The sequence below is a fragment of the Mobula hypostoma genome, chromosome 8, assembly GCF_963921235.1.
Source record: "Mobula hypostoma chromosome 8, sMobHyp1.1, whole genome shotgun sequence".
NCBI classification, from domain to species: Eukaryota; Metazoa; Chordata; class Chondrichthyes; order Myliobatiformes; family Myliobatidae; genus Mobula; species Mobula hypostoma.
This window is the reverse complement of record NC_086104.1, coordinates 49405581-49426007: the sequence shown is the minus strand read 5'-3', so window position 1 is coordinate 49426007 and position 20427 is coordinate 49405581. Positions and strand designations below refer to the sequence as shown.

General features: G+C 39.2%; 1 protein-coding gene across 1 annotated transcript in view; it reads right to left on the bottom strand.

The window, feature by feature from the left end:
• The window catches only part of pacc1 (proton activated chloride channel 1), a 43132-nt gene that overhangs the window by 11823 nt on the left and 10882 nt on the right, over positions 1–20427 (bottom strand). Inside the window, exons 4-9 of the mRNA XM_063055822.1 lie at positions 18418–18627; positions 15155–15309; positions 6688–6830; positions 4631–4775; positions 2587–2694; positions 1557–1747 (exon numbers count right to left, since the gene is read on the bottom strand). Of these exons, the coding sequence (XP_062911892.1) occupies positions 1586–1747; positions 2587–2694; positions 4631–4775; positions 6688–6830; positions 15155–15309; positions 18418–18627 (923 nt within the window). The 3' untranslated portion in view covers positions 1557–1585. The remainder of the gene's footprint in view (positions 1–1556; positions 1748–2586; positions 2695–4630; positions 4776–6687; positions 6831–15154; positions 15310–18417; positions 18628–20427) is intronic.

Here is a 20427-nt window from a genome sequence, read left to right as displayed (position 1 = left end):
GATAAACAACCAATCCTAATCTTTGATTTTATGCTACACTATCCCATTAATCCTAATCTGTGGCAATTAATTAAATGCCCTAAAATGCCTAAAAAATCCATATGCACAGCAATTTTACTCCATTAATTCTGTCATTTCCTTGAAGCACTCAGTTGTTAAATTCCCTTTTAACAAAGGCATGTCTTTTGATATTTAATAACCAACAATTTATCTTGTCACAGATAAAAACCTCTACAATTTTACTGCATTGACATTAGTTTGAACAGTTGATGACTGCAACAAAGTGTGAAACTGTTTAAGGGAATTGAATGCAACCCAGGTAAAACCAAACCTGGGTTCTGCACTGAATGCCTATGATCTTTTATAAGCTTTCTTTTCCCACTAAAGAGCAGGACTGTACCTTCAGTATGCTGACAATTTAGGGAAGAGATAGGAATGCACAGGCTTTTTTCTGCCTCCCTCCAATGGAGCAGGTGGTCAACACAGCCTGTTGAGGCTTATACGTGCCATAGGTTCCTATCGTAGTGTTTTAATCAGGAATCCTACCCTGATCTGAGACAACTAGGTAGTATCATCACTGGGGTTCCACATATTTATGCCAGAGTCAGAGATTTATAAATTGTCGAAAGAAATGAAATAAAATTCCCCTGAAATTAATTTTTTCATCAAATTCTTGTTAAAATGAGAGGAAGACAGCCAAAACAGGAATAAGTTCATTTAACACATGAAGACATAATACATGGCTATGAAAAATTTAGCATCTCACTGTTTTCATCACATTTTATTCAAAACATTTTAAAGTGAGCTTATTAATGTAGGGATCTTCCAGATGCTCCAAACTGTATTTCCCTTCTACCAAAATATTCAATTCCCTCTAATAATTGCTTAAAACTGTCATGATTCCTAAAGTACATAGATCCCATTCTTGAGTTGTATTTCCAATTTACATAGAAAATAGCAACTTTAAATTATTGGCAGTGTGTAGATGTAACTGAACTTATTTATAAAGAAGTTAGAGATGAATTCAACAACCATTTATCATATACTGCAAACTACAGTGCACATACACTGTAACCACTAGCAGCATATAAATATTAATCTTGCACAGACCCCTCACAATTTATTTACTGCCACCACGTTCAAGTATATTGCAATGTCTGAGCATTGCTTTGAATTTCACATCAATAACATGAATGTCAACAGTGGATGTTGACGTCAAGCATTGGTCAAGAATCAATAAGACAATAGTTGCACAGTTAGACAGAAACATTTGCCCAATGGCATAACTGTCTTAGAAATATATTTTAACACATAGGGAACCACACTCCAAAAAAAGACTCAAGGAACTTACATGTACAATGCTGTGGTATGCTATTTTGTGATTACCCAAGTTCAGACAATTTGACAATGAAAATAAAATGTTTTAATTCTACAAGCCTAAAATATCCAATTCCATCATATTAATTATAATCACATAAAAACCGTTGGCAGTCATAATTTTTAGCTTCCACAGAATGTACTGTGTGGAGAGAAAAGAATGGATCAGAAATGCATACCTTCAAAGGGCTCAAATTGCAGCCTTTGTTCAACTTATCTGGTTCAGTTCCTGGGCCTTGCGTTTTTGCTGTCTCTTTTTAATTTTAATCATCCATTTAATACTAAGTTTTGCAAACTCTGCTGCCTTGAATAAAGCCAAGAAAACACCACACAGAATGGCAATTGTATTCCATTGATTAGCTGTGACTATCTGCAAATGGTCAAAGGATAATTAATCCAAACAAGTTCAGATTTATATTTGTGATTATTAACTGCATAAAGTACAGGAAAATACACTATTTTCCTAAAGTACATGAAATTCCAGCCCCTTGGTATGAACATAGAATTCTCCAACTTCTGGTAATTCCCTCCTCCTCCCTTCCCCTATCCCTATGTCACTGTGCCCCCTCCCCCAGCTGCCTATCACCTCCCTCATGGTTCTGCCTCCTTCTACTACCCATTGTGTTTTCCCCTATTCTTTCTTCACCTTTCCTGCCTATCACCTCCCTGCCTCCCTTCCCCCACCCCTTTAACTTTCCCCTTACTGGTTTTTCACCTGGAACCTACCAGCCTTCTCCTTCCCACCCTCCCCCCACCTTCTTTATAGGGCCTCTTCCCCTTCCCCCTACAGTCCTGACAAAGGGTTCCGGCCCGAAACATCGACCAGTCTTTTCCACAGATGCTGCCCGACCTACTGAGTTCCTCCAGCGTGTTGTGAGTGATACTCACATTTCATGACTGGAAGATTTATACCTTAAATATCACAAGCCCAAGTCATCTGCTGATCTATATCAATCCATTACCCCTTGAGAAATTATTTGATTGCATTTTATCATTGAAACAATAATATTTATCTTAATTAAAGGAGGAGATGCTCAAATGTAGAAACAATATAGACATTGCTAATGCCACCTGAGATGACCCAGATGGTCCTTGTCAGCTTTTTCTAATGTATTACCACACTGGTACAGTGTGGGGCTGTCACATAATTCTCCAGTCACTCAGCCAATTAACATACACAGATCGGCAGTGAAAGATAATCCCACTTACATCTTGGACTTCCTGAATGAACGGATCCTTCCATTCAAAAACAATGAAGAACCGCTGGCCATTCTGTTCAGAACCATGCTGACGGTTGTTATATCTCACAAGAGTGGACTGTGTGAACATAAAAAGCCTTGTTTAGAATAAAATTCAAATCAAAAATGCTGGAAAGCTCCCTAAGTGTCGAGGACCCAATAAAGTAACTGTTTCTCCTATTACAGATTCTGCCTGACCTGCTGACTTATTTTCTGTTTTTCAACATTTTCTGTTTCTTTCCAGCCTCTGCAGTTTTTTTGATTTTCTACATCAAAATATGAACACATCTGGATAAAGTGGGTTTAAGTATGTTTACTAAAAGCAAAACTGTGCAAGTGCTGTAAATTTGGAATAAAACAAAAATGCAGGAAATACTCAGCTGGTTAGGCAGCTTCTGTGGAAAATATAGGAGCCTATTCATCCTCACTAAGTCTAGGACTCCCAAGGGAACCAAACAGAGGGACGGGTAGTGATGTAGAGGCAATGATTCTACAGAAGGGCCTAGACAGGCTAGGAGAGTGGGCAAAGAAGTGGCAGATGGAATACTGCATTGAGAAATGTTGGGTGTGACACTTTGGGAAGAAGAATAAAGGTGTAGATTAATTTATAAACAGGAGGGAATTTAGAAACCGAAGGCATGAAGGAACTTGAGAGTCCTACATCAGCATTCCCTTAGGTTAATTTTCAGGATTGGTTGATAGTAAAAGCAGCAAATACAATGTTGCATTTATTTGTAGAGAACTAGAATATAAAAGCAAGGATGTACTGCTGAGGCTGTATAATGTGTTTGTCAACCACAATTAGAATATCACGAGCAATATTGGGCCACAAGGATTGTAAGGAAGGTTATGCTTGCCCTGAAAGGGGTCCAGAAATGGGTTACAAGAATAATCCTGTGGATAAAAGGTTTAGTGTGTGAGGAATGTTTGATGGCTATGGGCCTGTACTCAATGGAAGTCAAGGATGAGGGAGGATCTTTTTGAAACCTACGCAACTCTGAAAGGCCTAGGTAGACTGTGAATGTGGAAAGGATGTTTCCACTAGTAGGAGAGTTTAGGATCTGAAGCCAAAACAGCCAAAGCAATGTCCCATTAGAACAGAGATAAGGAGGAATTTCTTTAACCAGAGCATGGTGAATCTGGGGAATTTGTTGCCATGAAGGGCTGTGGAGGCAAAGTCATTTACCTGTATTTAAGACAAAGATTGATAGGTTCTTGAGGAGTTAGGTGTTACAAAGATAAGGCAGAAGAATGAGGAAAAGAATCAGCTGTGAGCTGAATAACCTAATTCTGTTCCTCTAACTTTTGGTATTATTGTCCAAGTCTAAAAAAGTATTTTCAAATATTATTCTCACTTTTCTTCTCTTTACCACTGAAACCATTACTAATACCTTGTTACACCCTCAGCTTTCAAAAATGCTGTTCTGAGTCACCTCAAGCCTGTTTACAAAACCCTTGTAAACCTTCCCAATCCATATCCAAATTCATGTCCTGCCTTCCATCTGGATGTTCACGTTCTTCTCTTGGTTTTATGCTACGTCACACTCTGGTACTATTTCCCTTTTAACGATCTCAACTTGACTGCCTTCCTCTCAAAGCTATTCTGACATCATGTGATTATTAATTCTATCAGCTCCTCCTATTCTGCCACACACTCAATCTATTCTCTCATCAGTTAGATAGCTGCTAGTTTTAGCTGGTTAACTTTCAACTTTCTTCTCATTAGTGACTTTTCTTTCCTTACAGGGAACATAGCAAAGACTAAATATACCAATGTATTAATAATTACGACTCCCCTGCTTGTTTGGTTCATAATAATAGGTTGTCAGGAGCTAAAAGGAGATTTCAGACAATAAATGGAAAGGAAGATGGTTACAATCCAATTTACTGATTTATAGTCAAGAAATAAGTTTCACATTTATTCATGTAACAAAACCCCACAAAGAAATGATAACAATCTGTGGCATTGTTGCAACACAGATCTATCCATGCCCTTCACACAATGTTCACCATACCTCTTGTCTGAATTCCACTGTTTCACTTCGATCTTCCTCTGTCGTTTTTACCAGAGACATCTTGACCCATGTTCGGAAACCACCGGAAAAAGTCCAGATGGAGTAAGAACGTTCACAGTCCTGCATGAACTGTGCTTTGTCAGGACTGAAAGACAAATGCCAGGTGTCAATGTTTGGTTTTCAAAATGGGTTATAATCATGTGCAACATATTGCAGAACATCAGGATTCAGCGACGATGTTACAAAAGTTTAGCACTGTCACTTTTAAATTTGACAGTAATAATCTGGCAAAAAAAGATACCATTCTACCGCCAAACAAAAGTAATAGTGTCAGTGATCAGGCATCAGTACTGCTTTTAAAATAAAACAGTAGAACAGCTGACAGTGCCCTGCCCACACTGAACATCATAGGCAGCATTTTCATTAAAAGGTTTAAGTGGAAGCTGTATCTAAACATGAGGGATAAAGGTTATACTGATGAGATTAGGTAAATTGGAGTGTGTAGTGAATTAAAAGTAGGACTGACCAGTATGCCAGAAAAATCACATTTCTAAGCAATATCAGTTATGTAATTCTCTTCAATCTATCCATTTATGTCCCAAAAAAGATAAGTTTCTGTATTATCAAAACTCAGACAATAATACAAATGGCAACACAGATTTTGAATTTCCATGTCATCTGCTGATACTAAACTGATGAATACTATTTGTATTTGTAACCAGGTAACCAAATAAGCTTGAATAACTACATTTAAATTTCCTTTCCACTTACATCCATAACCCCTCTGATGCCCTCCACCGCTCCCAGACAGTCACAAGCCTCACTTCTTTGGGAGATCTTAGCTCCGCAGCTTCCAGCTCTGTAGTCCCCCACCCCATATGCCCATTTCTTTCTGCTGACCACCATCCACAAGCAAATCTTTCTCAGAAAACCTATTGTTTCAGCAACCCTTTTCCACACTAAGCTTACTTTTTCCTACTGTGGATCCATCCATTTTTGTGTACATCCTTTGCCAATTTTGAAGAAAGGCCTCAGATCTAAACCAATACCCCGTTTATCTTTTCACAGAGATACTGCCACATCAACTCATTGTGTCCAGCATTTTCTGTTTTTATTCAAAGTAAGTCCAGTTGACTTTGCATGAAAGGCAAACACTGATCTATAATTTAAAATGGTAAATCACTTTATTATTATCACATGTACCGAAGTACAGTGAAAAACTTGGCTTGCATTCAGATCAGCTCTATCACAGTACATTGTGTGAGTACAAGATAAAACAATAGCAGAATGCAGAATTAAATGTTACAGTGACAGAGAAAGTGCAGTGTGGGCAGACAATAGCAAGGTCATAAGAACATAGACTGTGAAGTCAAGGGTCCAGCTTATCATACTAGGGGATTTTCAATAGTCTTGCCTGCAAGACAGGAGCTCATATTGAGCTTGTTGGTACTGCTCTCAGGCTGTTGGGTTTTCTGCTTGATGGGAGTGGGGAGAAGAGAGAATGCCTGGGACGTATGGGGTCTTTAATGGTGTTGGCTGTATGAAGTATTAGACAAAGTGACAAGGGTCAAAGGGGACATGCAAAAATTTCTTTAGCCTTCTGAAGAAGTACACTTTTCTTGGCTGAGTGTCTATTTGGTTGAATTGATGATGTTCACTCATATGAACTTGAAGCTTTCAAACCTCTCAGCTCAGTACCATTGATATAAACAGCAGAATATGCACTGCCCCGTACCAGTAGTCAAACACCAGCTCTTTTGTATACCTGACACTGAGGGAAAGATTATTGTCATGACACCATGTCACTAAGCTCTCTATCTCCTTCCTGAACTCCAACTCGTTGTTCTTTGAGATTCAGCCCACGATGGTGGTGTCATCTGCAAACTTGTAGGAGTTAGGGCAGAACCTGGTCACACAGTTGTGTGATAAGCATTTGATAAACATTTACTTCATTTAAAATGTTTTAGGTAACAATCAGTAGGCACCAACAAAGTATTAAGTCTTTCCACTCAGCCACATCAATCCACAGAATTAAAGTTCCTTCCCTAGTTTCTCACCTCTCCCGAAACTCATCAAATGAAGCGAATAAGAGATAACCAATTGCACTGAAATACTCTTCTGTTTCATTGAGATGGAATTGCAAGAACACCAGCTCCTTCTTTCTCACATCTTGGGGTCCACGGATAACCAGGGCTGATTTCTACAAATGAGGAGAAACACGACAAATTGAATTCAAAATTGCCAAATTTTCCAAGCAGCATAAGTTGGCATATGATAGGAGAACAGGTTGGGGAAGAGACGAACAGTGGTAGCCATCATGCTTAAGCTCAAATATGATGAATCAGCTGCTAGAGTCACACAGTAATGTAACAAAAAGAAAGGCCGTTGGCCCAATTCATCAGTGCCCATCCAAGCTCGTTTCATTTGCCACTGTTTGTGATGTATGGACCCATTTCTTTGAGAGCAATGATACCCACCCCCCCACCCCTTAGTACCATATATTGATCTGTTGTCTGTGCATGCACTGTTGTCTATTTATGCACATTGTTCTCTCTCTCTCTCTCTCTCACTACAATGTGAATACACCAGTTAAGGCCATCTCCTGCATGTGTGCTTTCATTTAATCGACACGTAGTTTTGCACAGACTCAACAAATTGGCAATGACTACAAACCTGAATGCCAGAATATATCATGAACTGCATCAATAGCTATAGGATGAAACAGCAAGAGTTAAACAGCACAAGAAAGCCATCACGGACACTAACAAAGGCGCGAGTACAGCACAGTACACAGTGAAAGACCTGCTGAATTCTTCTCTTTCCAATATTTTTATTAGTTTCTACATAGAAGAATACAGAGTACAAGTAAGTATATATAAAAGGTCACAAAAGATTTTTAAAACTACCAATTACATTATATCTATTCATAATAACAATCTCATTACCCCATATTCATGTAAGTTAATCAATAGTTATATTGAAATATACTAATTTATTACAAAAAAAAGAATCTAACCCCACCAAGACCAAAGCTGTTTATTAAGGAGGAAAAAAGGTAAAATACCTTCTCATATAATAAAAAATAATAATAGCCGATATCTGAATTTAAACAACGACTTGAAGGTTTTGAAAAAAATTCAGAAAAGGTCCCCACAATGTTTGAAAGTCTTGACGAGATTCAGAAATTGAACAACGAATCTTCTCTAAATCTAAGCATGACATAATGTCGCATAACCATTGAGCATGAGTAGGAGGAAAAATATCTTTCCATTTAAACAAAAGCGCCCTCCTAGTTATAAGAGAGCTAAAGGCCAAAATATGTAAATCAGATGTCTTCAGCTTGATATCTTGTCCTGCAACAATACCAAATAGGGCCGTCAGAGGATTAGGTTTAAAATTGACTTTGAAAAATAAAGAAAAAGTTCGAAAAACTTCCTTCCAATATTTTTCAAGACTCGGACAAGTCCAAAACATATGAGTTAATGAAGTTTCTCCATTATTACATCTGTCACAGTAGGGAGATATATCCAAATAAAAATAAGCTAGCTTATCCTTAGTCATATGAGCTCTATGTACCACCTTAAATTGTATGAGGGAATGGCGAGCACATAACGATGAAGTATTGATGAAGTATTAACCAGTTTAAAAACTTCATTGTAAGTTTCCTCAGATATTGATGTCTGTAAATCTTGTTCCCAGAGATTCTTAATTTTGTCTAAAGGAACATTCCTCGTCTCCAGTAACATGCCATAAATATTAGATATTGAACCATTATGAAAAGGCGTCAAATTGAAAATTACGTCTAGTAAACTCTTATCTGAGCTTATAGGAAATGTGCATAATTGAGATCTTAAAAAGTCTCTGATTTGTAAATATCTAAAAAAGTGAGTTTTGAGTAAGCAATATTTAGCTGATAATTGCTCAAATGAAAAAAGATTTCCTCCAACAAACAGATCCCAAAAACATTTAATATCCAACCTGTGCCATTCTTTAAAAGCTAAATCAGTCATGGAGGGTTTAAAAATTTTTTTAAATAAGTGGGACTTGAAAGGGAAAATCTCAATAAACCAAAGTGTTTTCTAAATTGTATCCAGATCCTCAGAGTATGTTTAACTATTAAATTATCAGTTAGTTTACTTACAAATAAAGGAAGTGAGGATCCAAGAAGAGAAATAATAGAAGATTTATTAACAGAGTTAGCTTCTAAAGAAACCCATACCGGACAGTCTACACGATTAATATAATATAGCCAAAACGTAAGATATCATATATTAACTGCCCAGTATTAAAACCTAAAATTAGGTAAGGCTAAACCTCCAGACTTTTTAGATTTTTGAAATTAACTATTTAATCCAAGATGTTTATTTTTCCATATAGAAGAGGATAAAGTAGAATCAAGAGAGTCAGAAAAGGATTTCGGAATAAAAACGGGTAAAGCCTGAAAAAGATATATAAATTTAGGTAGAATATTCATTTTAATAGAATTAATTCATCCAATGATATTGAAAGAGGTGACCAATTTAATGATATCCTTTTTACGTGGTTCAATAAAGTAAGAAAGTTTTCTTTAAACAGGTGTTTGTAATTCTTCGTGACTATTACACCCAAATAACTAAGTTGATTCCTTACAATTTTAAAAGGGAGATTAGTATTAATTGATACCAAATTATTTAAAGAAAATAATTCACTCTTATGTAGGTTCAATTTATGTCCTGAAAACTGGCTAAAACGGGAGAGTAAAGAAAGTACGCAAGATAACAAGATCTCAACATTAGAGATAAAAAGCAATATATGCAATATATCATCAGTGTAAAGCAAGATTTTGTGAGTAATACCTCTCCTTAAATACCACAGACATCATTGCATTCTCGAAAAGCAATGACTAAGGGTTCTAAAGCTAAATCAAAGAGCAAAGGACTCAACGGACAACCTTGTCTAGTTCCGTGGTAAAGTTTAAATGGTTTGGAATTTTGAAAACTAGTAAGGACCCAAGCAGAAGGAGATAGATAAAGTAATTTAATCCATTGAATAAAATCCGGTCCAAAATTAAATTTTTCTAAGGTTTTAAATAAATAATTCCATTCAACCCAATCGATGGCCTTCTCAGCACCTAAGGATATCACACATTCTGATATCTCCTGAGAAGGATAGGTTAACAGACAATCATATTTAGTTTTAACTTCAACACATCTTTTATATAAAACAAGATCTGAAGCTATAACATATTTTTGATCTAATTGTTTCAATTGATTGGCTAATTCAGTTCTTTCTTTATCAGCTTTATTCTTAACACTCGCAGTACAAGAAATAATTTGTCCTCTAATATAAGCCTTGAAAGTATTCCATACAATAAGATTAGAAGTCTCTTCCTGTTTATTCTCTTCAAAAAACAAAATAATATGCCTCTCCAGAAATTTTTTAAATTCCTTATCAGATAACAAAGTTGTATTAAAATGCCAAAATCTGTTTGTTTGAGGAAGACCAGGGAGATTTAAAGATAGAAATACAGGAGCATGATCCGAGACAGCAATCTCTTTATATTCACAGGAATGAACTGATGAAATCATCTATCAATAAAAAAAAATCTATCCTGGAATATGTATGATGAACATGGGAAAAAAATGAGTACTCCCTAGCTAAAGGATATAAAAAAATCAAACATCAACAATACCACATTTCAATAAAAAATATTGAATAAACAGAGCTGATTTATTAAGAGACACTGGTTTAGAATATGATCGGTCTAAAATTGAGTCTAGCCAACAGTTAAAATCTCCTCCCTTCACCAGAGAATAAAGACTCAGATCTGGTAAAAATGAAAAAAAAAGCTCAAAGAATCCTGGATCATCTACATTTGGGGCAAGCACATTGGCAAATACTATAAATTTAATATCTAATTTTCCTGAAACTAGAACAAAACATCCATTGGTATCAGACACTACTTTATGTTGGACAATGGAAAGTTTATTATCTGTAAGAATTGAAACTCCTCTAGATTTGGCCTGAAAAGAAGAATGAAAACAAAGTCCATTCCAACAGCTAAAAAAACATAAATTATCACATTTGCGTATGTGAGTTTCTTATAAAAAAATAATAGGGACCTTAAATTTCCTAAAATAAGCAAAAATCTTATTACGTTTAACAGGGTGATTTAACCCTTTCATGATAAAACTGAGTAAATTAATAGTTTGGTCCATTTTTAATATTATTTAAAGGAAGGGTTAAAATGTAAGTTAAAACCAACCCATAAACCTTGAGAATTGGTAACCAAGCAACAAGTTGGCTAAAAATTTGAAAATAGCTTCTGAGGGGGAAAAAACCATACCCCCGCCCACCTCCCAAAGAAAGTTCTGGTCGCCTCACTACAGGAAGGATGTAGAAGCCATAGAAAGTGTGCAGAGGAGACTTTCGAGGATGTTGCCTGGATTGGGGAGCATACCTTATGAGAAAAGGTTGAGTGAACTCGGCCTTTTCTCCTTGGGGTGACAAAGGATGAGAGGTGACCTGATAGAAGTGTATAAGATGATGAGAGGCGTGATCGTGTAGATAGTCAGAGGCTTTTTCCCAGGGCTGAAATGGTTGCCACAAGAGGACACAGGTTTAAGGTGCTAGGGAGTAGGTACAGAGGAGATGTCCGGGGAAGGTTTTTTACTCAGAGAGTGGTGAGTGCGTGGAATAGGCTGCCAGCAACGGTGGTGGAGGCGGATACAATAGTGTCTTTTAAGAGACTTTTGGATGGGTACATGGAACTTAGAAAAATAGAGGGCTATAGGTAAGCTTAGTAATTTCTAAGGTAGAGACATGTTCGGCACAGCTTTGTGGGCCGAAGGGCCTGTATTGTGCTGTAGGTTTTCTATGTTTCTGTGTTTCACTCAAAAGAGGCTACTGTCTGAAAGAGACCTAACCTTAGCACAGGCATTGACCATGGCAATATTGTTAGAGACTGCAGCTTCGGATGCAGCAGAATTACAGAAAAGGTTAGAAAATGGAATACTCAAAATGTCCCTGAATGATGCAAAAAGCGTAAGATGGTATTGATGTGGCAAATCCTCCCGTGATGGAAATGACTGTTGGTTCAAAGAAGAAGTCTGCAGAAAGTGTCACATATAAGGTCACATGGAAAGCATGTGCAAGGCAGACAAAAGCACAACCAAGTGAAAAGTCTCAAACAAAACAACTAAGCAAATGCATAAAGCTACTGAATGTCAAACAGAATCAGACAACAGAGTCTGACAAAGGTGAAATGTCACGCCTAGAACTGCACAGTATTACTGAAGCAGATCGCAAAATCATCTATATCACAATAGATGTGTCTGGAGTAAAACAGAAAATGGAGCTGTCTATAATTCTAGAGGCCAACTACAACAGACTGTTTTCTAAGATATCATTAGAGAAGACCTCAGTGATGCTAAAGACTTACACAGGTGAAAAAGTATCTCCCAAAAGCAAACAGAAAGTAAATGTAACTAACAAGTGGAAGCCAAACACAGATAGAGCTTTATGTATTGAAAAGTGGAGGGCCAGAACTTTTCTGATGTGACTAGTTGAGAAAAATCCAATTAAACTGGCACTCAAAGTTCTCAGTGTGACATCAACAGGCAACAGCAGCCAAAATGGTAGTACTGACCGAAGACTGGCACAGCTGCTTAATGCTAATAGGAAGGTGTTTGAGAAAGGTCTTGGTAAACCTATTACAATTTCTTGAGGAAATTACAAGTAGGCTAGACAAGGGAGATGTAGTGGATGTTGTATATTTGGATTTTACAAGGGAGATGTAGTGGATGTTGTATATTTGGATTTTCAGAAGGCCTTTGACAAGGTGCCTCACATGAGGCTGCTAAACAAGATAAGAGCCCATGGAATTACAGGAAAGTTACATATGTGGATAGAACGTTGGCTGATTGGCAGGAAACAGAGAGTGGGAATAAAGGGATCCTAAACAACAGGAATTCTGCAGATGCTGGAAATTCAAGCAACACACATCAAAGTTGCTGGTGAACGCAGCAGGCCAGGCAGCATCTATAGGAAGAGGCGCAGTCGACGTTTCAGGCCGAGACCCTTCGTCAGGACGTCGACATCAGTCCTGACGAAGGGTCTCGGCCTGAAACGTCGACTGCGCCTCTTCCTATAGATGCTGCCTGGCCTGCTGCGTTCACCAGCAACTTTGATGTGTGTTGCATAAAGGGATCCTATTCTGGTTGGCTGCCGGTTACCAGTGGTGTTCCACAGGGGTCCGTGTTGGGGCCACTTCTTTTTACATTGTACATCAACAATTTGGATTATGGAATAGATGGCTTTGTGGCTAAGTTTGCTGACGATACGAAGGTAGGTGGAGGGGCCGGTAGTGCTGAGGAAACAGAGAGTCTGCAGAGAGACTTGGATAGATTGGAAGAATGGGCAAAGAAGTGGCAAATGAAATACAATGTTGTAAAGTGTATGGTTATGCACTTTGGCAGAAGAAATAAATGGGCAGGCTATTATTTAAATAGGTAAGAATTCAAAGTTCTGAGATGCAACGGGACTTGGGAGTCCTCGTACAGGATACCCTTAAGGTTAACCTCCAGGTTGAGTCGGTGGTGAAGAAGGCGAATGCAATGTTGGCATTCATTTCTAGAGGAATAGAGTATAGGAGAAGGGATGTGATGTTGAGGCTCTATAAGGCGCTGGTGAGACCTCACTTGGAGTACTGTGGGCAGTTTTGGTCTCCTTACTTAAGAAAGGATGTGCTGACGTTTGAAAGGGTTCAGAGAAGATTCACTAGAATGATTCCAGGAATGAGAAGAGGGTCTCGGCCCGAAATGTCGACTGTACCTCTTCCTAGAGATGCTGCCTGGCCTGCTGCGTTCACCAGCAACTTTGATGTGTGTGGGTTAACATATGAGGAACGTTTGTCCGCTCTTGGAGTGTATTCCTTGGAGTTTAGAAGAATGAGGGGAGACTTCGTAGAAACATTTCGAATGTTGAAAGACATGGACAGAGTGGATGTGGCAAAGTTGTTTCCCATGATGGGGGAGTCTAGTACAAGAGGGCATGACTTAAGGATTGAAGGGCGCCCATTCAGAACAGAAATGTGAAGAAATTTTTTTAGCCAGAGAGTGGTGAATTTATGGAATTTGTTGCCACGGGCAGCAGTGGAGGCCAAGTCATTGGGTGTATTTAAGGCAGAGATTGTTAGATATCTGAGTAGCTAGGGCATCAAAGGTTGTGGTAAGAAGGCCGGGGAGTGGGACTAAATGGGAGAATGGATCAGCTCTTGATAAAATGGCGGAGCAGACTTGATGGGCCGAATGGCTGACTTCTGCTCCTTTGTCTTATGGTCTAAACTCAAAGGCATGAAGGCCAGAATTGAACTGGATGAAACAGCAACACCAAGATTCCACAAAGTGTATCCAGTGCCTTACGCACTACATCCTAAAGTGGATGCTGAACTGCAGAACTTGGAGGCATCTGGAATTCTCTCCAAGGTTGAATGGAATAATTGGACCATGCCTACCGTCCCGATGAGCAGGAAAAGGAAGGCTGGTGCTATTCATATATGTGGGGATTTCAAGGTGAGCATCAACCTGGTGCTGCCCCTGCCACGAACGGAAGACGTTTTTAGCAGGTGGGAAGAGATTTTCAAAGGTTGGCTTGTCACAAGCCTATCTGCAAATGGAGATTGAGAAGTCAAGCAGTAAATTCTTCACAATCAGCATTCACAAGAGACCGTTCCAGTATAATTGTCTCGTCTTTGGCATCACATCAGCTCCAGCAATTTGGCAAAGAGCATGGGCCAAATGCTCCAAGATATCCCAAGAACAAAATGTTACCTCGATGACATCATTGTGACTGGCAAAAATGATGAAGAGCCCCTTACCAGGCTGAGTGAGTATGGTCTGACATAAATAGAGAGAAATGTGAGTTTTTCCAAGAATGAAATCTCATATTGTGGACATGTCATTGACAAGCATGGCTTAAATAAGTCACAAGAGAAGATTAAAACAGTGCTGCAGGCACCCAAACCAGAAAGTGTGTTACAACTCAGGTCATACTTGGGCCTTGTAAACTACTACCACCGGTTTCTCCCAAAACATTGCTACAATGCTACATCCATTGAACACACTGTTATAGACAGAAGCAAAGTGGGAATGGTCAGAAAGATCTGCCCGCAATTCTGTAGGTGCAACTTCTCAACTATCTTTTCAACATGTCTCAGTTCTCATAATCAATGCCCTGACTATTGAAGGCCAGCTGCCTAATGCTGGTTTTATCACCCTGTCTGCCTGTGACACGGCTTTTTGGGAACTACATACTTGTACACCCAGGTCCTTCTGTTCTGCAATATTCACCAGGGCCTTACTACTCACTATGAAACTCCTACCTGGGTTTGGTTTCCCACAATGCATCACTTCCCACTTGTTTCTCATTCGTTCTATATGTACTAATCTTGCAATTTAATCTAGAAATACAACCTAGAGAGGAGATTTGACAGGAAATGGAGTACAGCAGATGAACGACAATTGAAAGGTGCATAATGTACTTTACCAGTGTTTGGTTTCTGTAAGGGTCCAAGTAACTGACATGTTCCTTGATGCAATCTACTTCCCCTGGTTGGCCTGGATTCACCACAAACTGAACACTGTCATGAAAATGATGCTTGCAACTCAGGAGCTCAGCCTCACCAAGATAAAAAGCTATGCCTGTAAGACAGATTGAGACACATGCATTAGGTGGCCACTGCAAATGATTCAAACTTTATACTCTTCTCCCTACCTACTTCAACCAATACTCCTCTGATCCAGGTACTAGAGGAGCAGCTCAGTGCCCAAGAGCCAAAATGTTCTACATTGCCTGTATGTACTATGTTCCTCCAGAAAACAGCCTGTAGGATGGAGACAATGCAAATACCAGAATCTGTAGCAAATCTGTTCCTCTAGTTTGCATATAGCCTATCCTGGCAGTAAAAGAGGCTGAGGACAAACATGTTCCTATGGGAATGGGGATAATTAAAATTGCTAGTAATTAGGAGCTCCAGAACCCTTGACAGGTGGGCGCCTGTGCTCAGTGAAGTGTCACCCAGTTTGCACTTTAGCATCTCATACTCTTCCAGGGTGGTCTACGGTCATACAGCATCACCAATTAATTCTTCAGTTTCTGATAAACTGCTTTCCCTCTGTCCCTTTTCCCTCCTTTGAACTACCCAGTTCTTCCAACACTCACCCCAGCACCCATCACCGTTTCTTTTCTCTTCTTCACCATCTGCCCATCATCTATGCTCTCCGTATATTGACTTCCCTCCCTCACCACTCCCAACCGGCCACATTTGATTTCATATTCCACCTTCATCTTCGGTCAGAATCCTTCATCTTCAGCTCTGTCATTCCCACATGTCACCTCCCAGCTCCAGGTGCTATTTCCATTGCCCTCTCCACCATCTGCCTTTCACCTCTCATCACTGAGAGTCACCTAACCCTTGCCAACTCTCACTCCATCCTTTCCCTCCACCTCGTTACAATAGCTATCTCCCCTCCTTTTAGATGAAGGGTCTCAACCCAAAACATTGACTGCTCTTTTGTGGGTCAGGCAACATTTATGCATCTTGTATGTTCCCTCTGAAATAGCCCAGCAAGTCGTATCACATTGCTAGGCAAAGCTTCTGAAGATTCAGCATTGCTTAATGTCATTTCCAGTACACAAGTGTAAAGAAGAACAAAATCATTGCTACCCCCAATGTGATGCAGCAGAGAAAAAAAAACACTAAGAGAAAAACACAGTAATAAAAAAACACAATAAATATAAATACATGAGATAGTGTATGTGAATAAGATTGGATGTATGTCCATAACGTGACGCTAGGCACAGGAGTGTCTGTACATAAGGTGACTCTGACAGGAATTGATAACGTAGTAGTGGTTGGGAGAAGAGGTTGAGTGTGGAGGGGTGGGTTAGTGAGTGGAGGTGTTGATCAGCCTTACTACTTGGGAAAAGTAACTTTTTGTTTCTGTTGTTGAATTCAAAGGCAATTAGGAACAGGTAATCAATGCTGTATTATGTAAGATTTGACAAGAGTTGCTGAGATTAAATAGGAATCACACAACTATAATTAAGATTATGACTAACTTAGGATAAAAATATCAAAACAGATGACTCATCTCATGTGCTACCAATTCTGGAATGTCATTGTGTTACCAAACCCATTTACTCATCATGTTCAGGAGCCAGATTAGCAGTTAAGGTACAATATCATGAGAGCACAGGAGGTACTCAATTTATACCATATTTAAGTAGACTAAAAGCACTCCTTTAAGTTGAAAAGAATTGAAATAATTAATATGGGAATCCGATGATAAGTAACAATAAGTGAGTAAATACAATGTTCTTTTTAATGACAATCTCAGATGGCAAGAGGTTGTTCCGAAGCACATCACAGCCAATGAAATCATTTCTTTTGAAAGTGCAATTTTTGTTAAGTCCAGTCAAACATGCACAGGAAGAACAAAAACTTGCAAATAAATAAAAGTTATTAATTTCTTTTTGTTGGTGTGACTGCATATTGGACCATCTTATCACATGAATTCTAAGTTCAAAGTACATTTATAATCAAAGTATGTATTTCATATACAACCCTGAGAGTCATCTCCTCCACAGACGGAATTCTCAGGTTCTTCATCAAAAAGCTGTGAACCTTCAGAAAGAACCCTGATGTTATGAGAGGGGATCTTATAGAAACATACAAAATTTTGAAAGGGATAGATAAGATAGAAGTAGGAAAGTTGTTTCCGTCGGTAGGTGAGACTAGAACTAGGGGTCATTGCCTCAAGATTCAGGGGAGAAGATTTAGGAGGGAGATGAGAAGAAACTGTTTTTCCCAGAGAGTGGTGTATCTGTGGAATTCTCTGCCCAGGAAAGCAGTTGAGGCTTCTGCACTAAATATATTTAAGATAACAGTTAGATAGATTTTTACATAGTAGGGGAATTAAGGATTATGGGAAAAAGGCTGGTAGATGGAACTGAGTTTACGGACAAATCTGCCATGATCTTATTGAATGGTGGGGCAGGCTCGATGGGCCGGATGGCCTACTCCTGCTCCTATTTCTTATGTTCTTAATATCTCTTTCACACGCCTAACAGTGCACCTCTGACTGGGTATCACAATGGAACAATTCTCTAGTTGTGTATGACTAGACATTCAACGTGCACAACTAAACACACGTTATGTGTTATGAGAAAAGTTAATGGCCAAGATGAAACAACATCGATAAAGAGAGGGTCTCCCCAAATTGTTGCTGAACAGAAGTGTCTACCCTGAACATTGCAGTCCTTTATAGAAAACAAGCCATTAATGTTGATATTGAATGTTCAATTATTCATCCAGCCTGCTGTGTAGGGTAAAAAAGATGAAAAAAAAGGTGACATACACGGTACAATTTTGCGGCCTACAATGGATAGTTGAGTATCAGGTCACGAGATGCCAATACTTCCTCCTGGGATCACGTTCTTGTTTTTAATGTTATGCAAAAAACAATCTTTCACCTACAAGCACTTACTCATATACTAAGCCAAGCAAACTAAATTTGTAATGAAGGAAACATTATCAGTAACTAAAAATTTATTCTGCAAAGCACAGCTGATTCAAATCATGTTAATTATATAGTGAGCCACAGAGATTTGAATCTAATTAAGTGTATTATCAGATTGCTTTTAGTATCAGTAATTAGAATAATTAATATCAAGAGATTTCAAGATACAAGAAAAGCCAAGAAATAACTTACATCAGCAAGTTTATAAGAAAATAACTACATTCTCACCAGGAGCATCATATCTCTGAACTTCCTGAAAAGAGACGGACATGACGGGATGTTTCAGCTTTTCTCTGTAGTCACTGATTGTCTGATATGCCAGGAACACTGCCACCGACATCAAGAGCAGATAGATAAATATAAGAATTACTGAAAACGTGTTCTTCAGGCAGGCTTTACCGAAGATAAAGGGAAGACCTGTTGAGCCAATATCATTGTCTAGAAAAGGGGGAAAAAAAATCAGTTCCTTCCCTTCTTTAATATGATTATGCTGATCAGATTTAACATATTAAACTATCAGAGTAATAATGTATTCACAGGAACAACTGTGGAACTTAAAGTCATCTCTATCCTTTAGAACACTCAGTCATATTCTTACCATGGTGCTGAGGTACACTCTGGGATGCTCTGGGACATATCAGTGGTGTAACCTGGGGTCATCGGGTGTTTTGGGCCTTTCAGCATCAGACACTCCTGCCCAGGTGACCAGCCAGGACTGGTCAGAGCCCCGCTTATGTCCTAGCAGCGCTGGCCCACAAGTCACACCTCTTGATCCACAGCCATCGGGAAGTTTGCTCCATCCACCTGAAAAAGTGGGATCTCCCAGTGGCCACCCATTTTAATTCCACTTCCCATTCCGATATGCCTATCCACGGCCTCCTCCACTGCCTTGATGAGGCCACACTTAGGGTGGAGGAACAACACCTTATTTTCCAATAGGGTAGCCTCCGACCCAGCAGCATGAACATTGATTTCTCGAACTTCCGGTAATGGCCCACACCTCCCTCTCCTTCATCATTTCCCATCGCCTTTTCCCTCTCTCACCTTATCTTTTTGCCTGCCCATTGCCTCCCTCTGGTGCTCCTTACCCTCCACCCCGCACCCCCCACTTTTCTTTCTTCCATGGCACCAATCAACTTCCCAGCTCTTTACTTCATTCTCCACCCCCCCCAGGTTTCACCTATCACCTTCCGTTTATCGCTCCTCTTCCCCCACCTTTTCAATCTACTCCTCAGCTTTTTTTTTCTCCAGTCCTGCTGAAGAGTTTCCGTCCAAAACATCCACTGTACTTTTTTCCATAGATGCTGCCTGGCCTGCTGAGTTCCTCCAGCATTTTGTGTGTGTTGTTTAATGGTTACAGTAACTTGCACATGACAGTTATTTGTCAGTATAATGTATTGTCAGGCAGTGGGGACATGCCAGTATATATGAACAGAATAAGGGATACTTAACCAACATGATGGCTGGCAGAAACAGTCAGTGCTGATACAGACAGAAAGGAAGTAAGGGGAGTAAGGTTAGAGAATTCAACAATGAGTCCTGAAGGCTGTAATGTTCCCAGATAGACGACGAAGTATTGCTCCTCAAGCTTTCATTGTGCCTCATTGTAACAGTGCAGGAGGATGCCGACAGAGAGGTCAGAGTGGGAGTGGGATGGTGCGTGAAAGTGATAGGCAAAACTAGAAGCTCCAGCTCACGCCTGTAGACTACTCTCTTTCTCCAGATGCTGCTTGACCTGCTGGGTATATACAGCACCTGCAATTCTCTTTATTTCCTCAGTGCTCTTAAAATGATAAAGCGCCCTAAGATACTTCAGTGGCTTAAGTACATGAACATTTGCAGAAAATGACTGACTATAATTTTGAAGCAAATGGCTATAGTGAATCCTCTGCAGGGAGAAATGGGGTAGAAAGATAGAGGCAATTGCAGAGCCTGATCTGAAGAGCTGACTAATAAAAAAAAGGAAGAGGAAAAAGAAGGGAAGTTGTTGGAACCTTGAGAGACTTGGACACAAAATTTTCAGCGTAATGCAATGAGAGATGGGAACGACAGGTCGAAAGTAGGGAAAAAAGTAATGTCTACTGCGAGTGCAACTTTCACTTTTAAAGACTCTTCATCTCATGTTCTTCAAACGTATTGCTTAGTTATATATTATTATTTGGGGGGGTTGTTTCTTTTTGAATTTGCAGTGTGTTATCTTTTGCACGTTGATTGTCCATCTTGTGTGTAGTTTTTCAG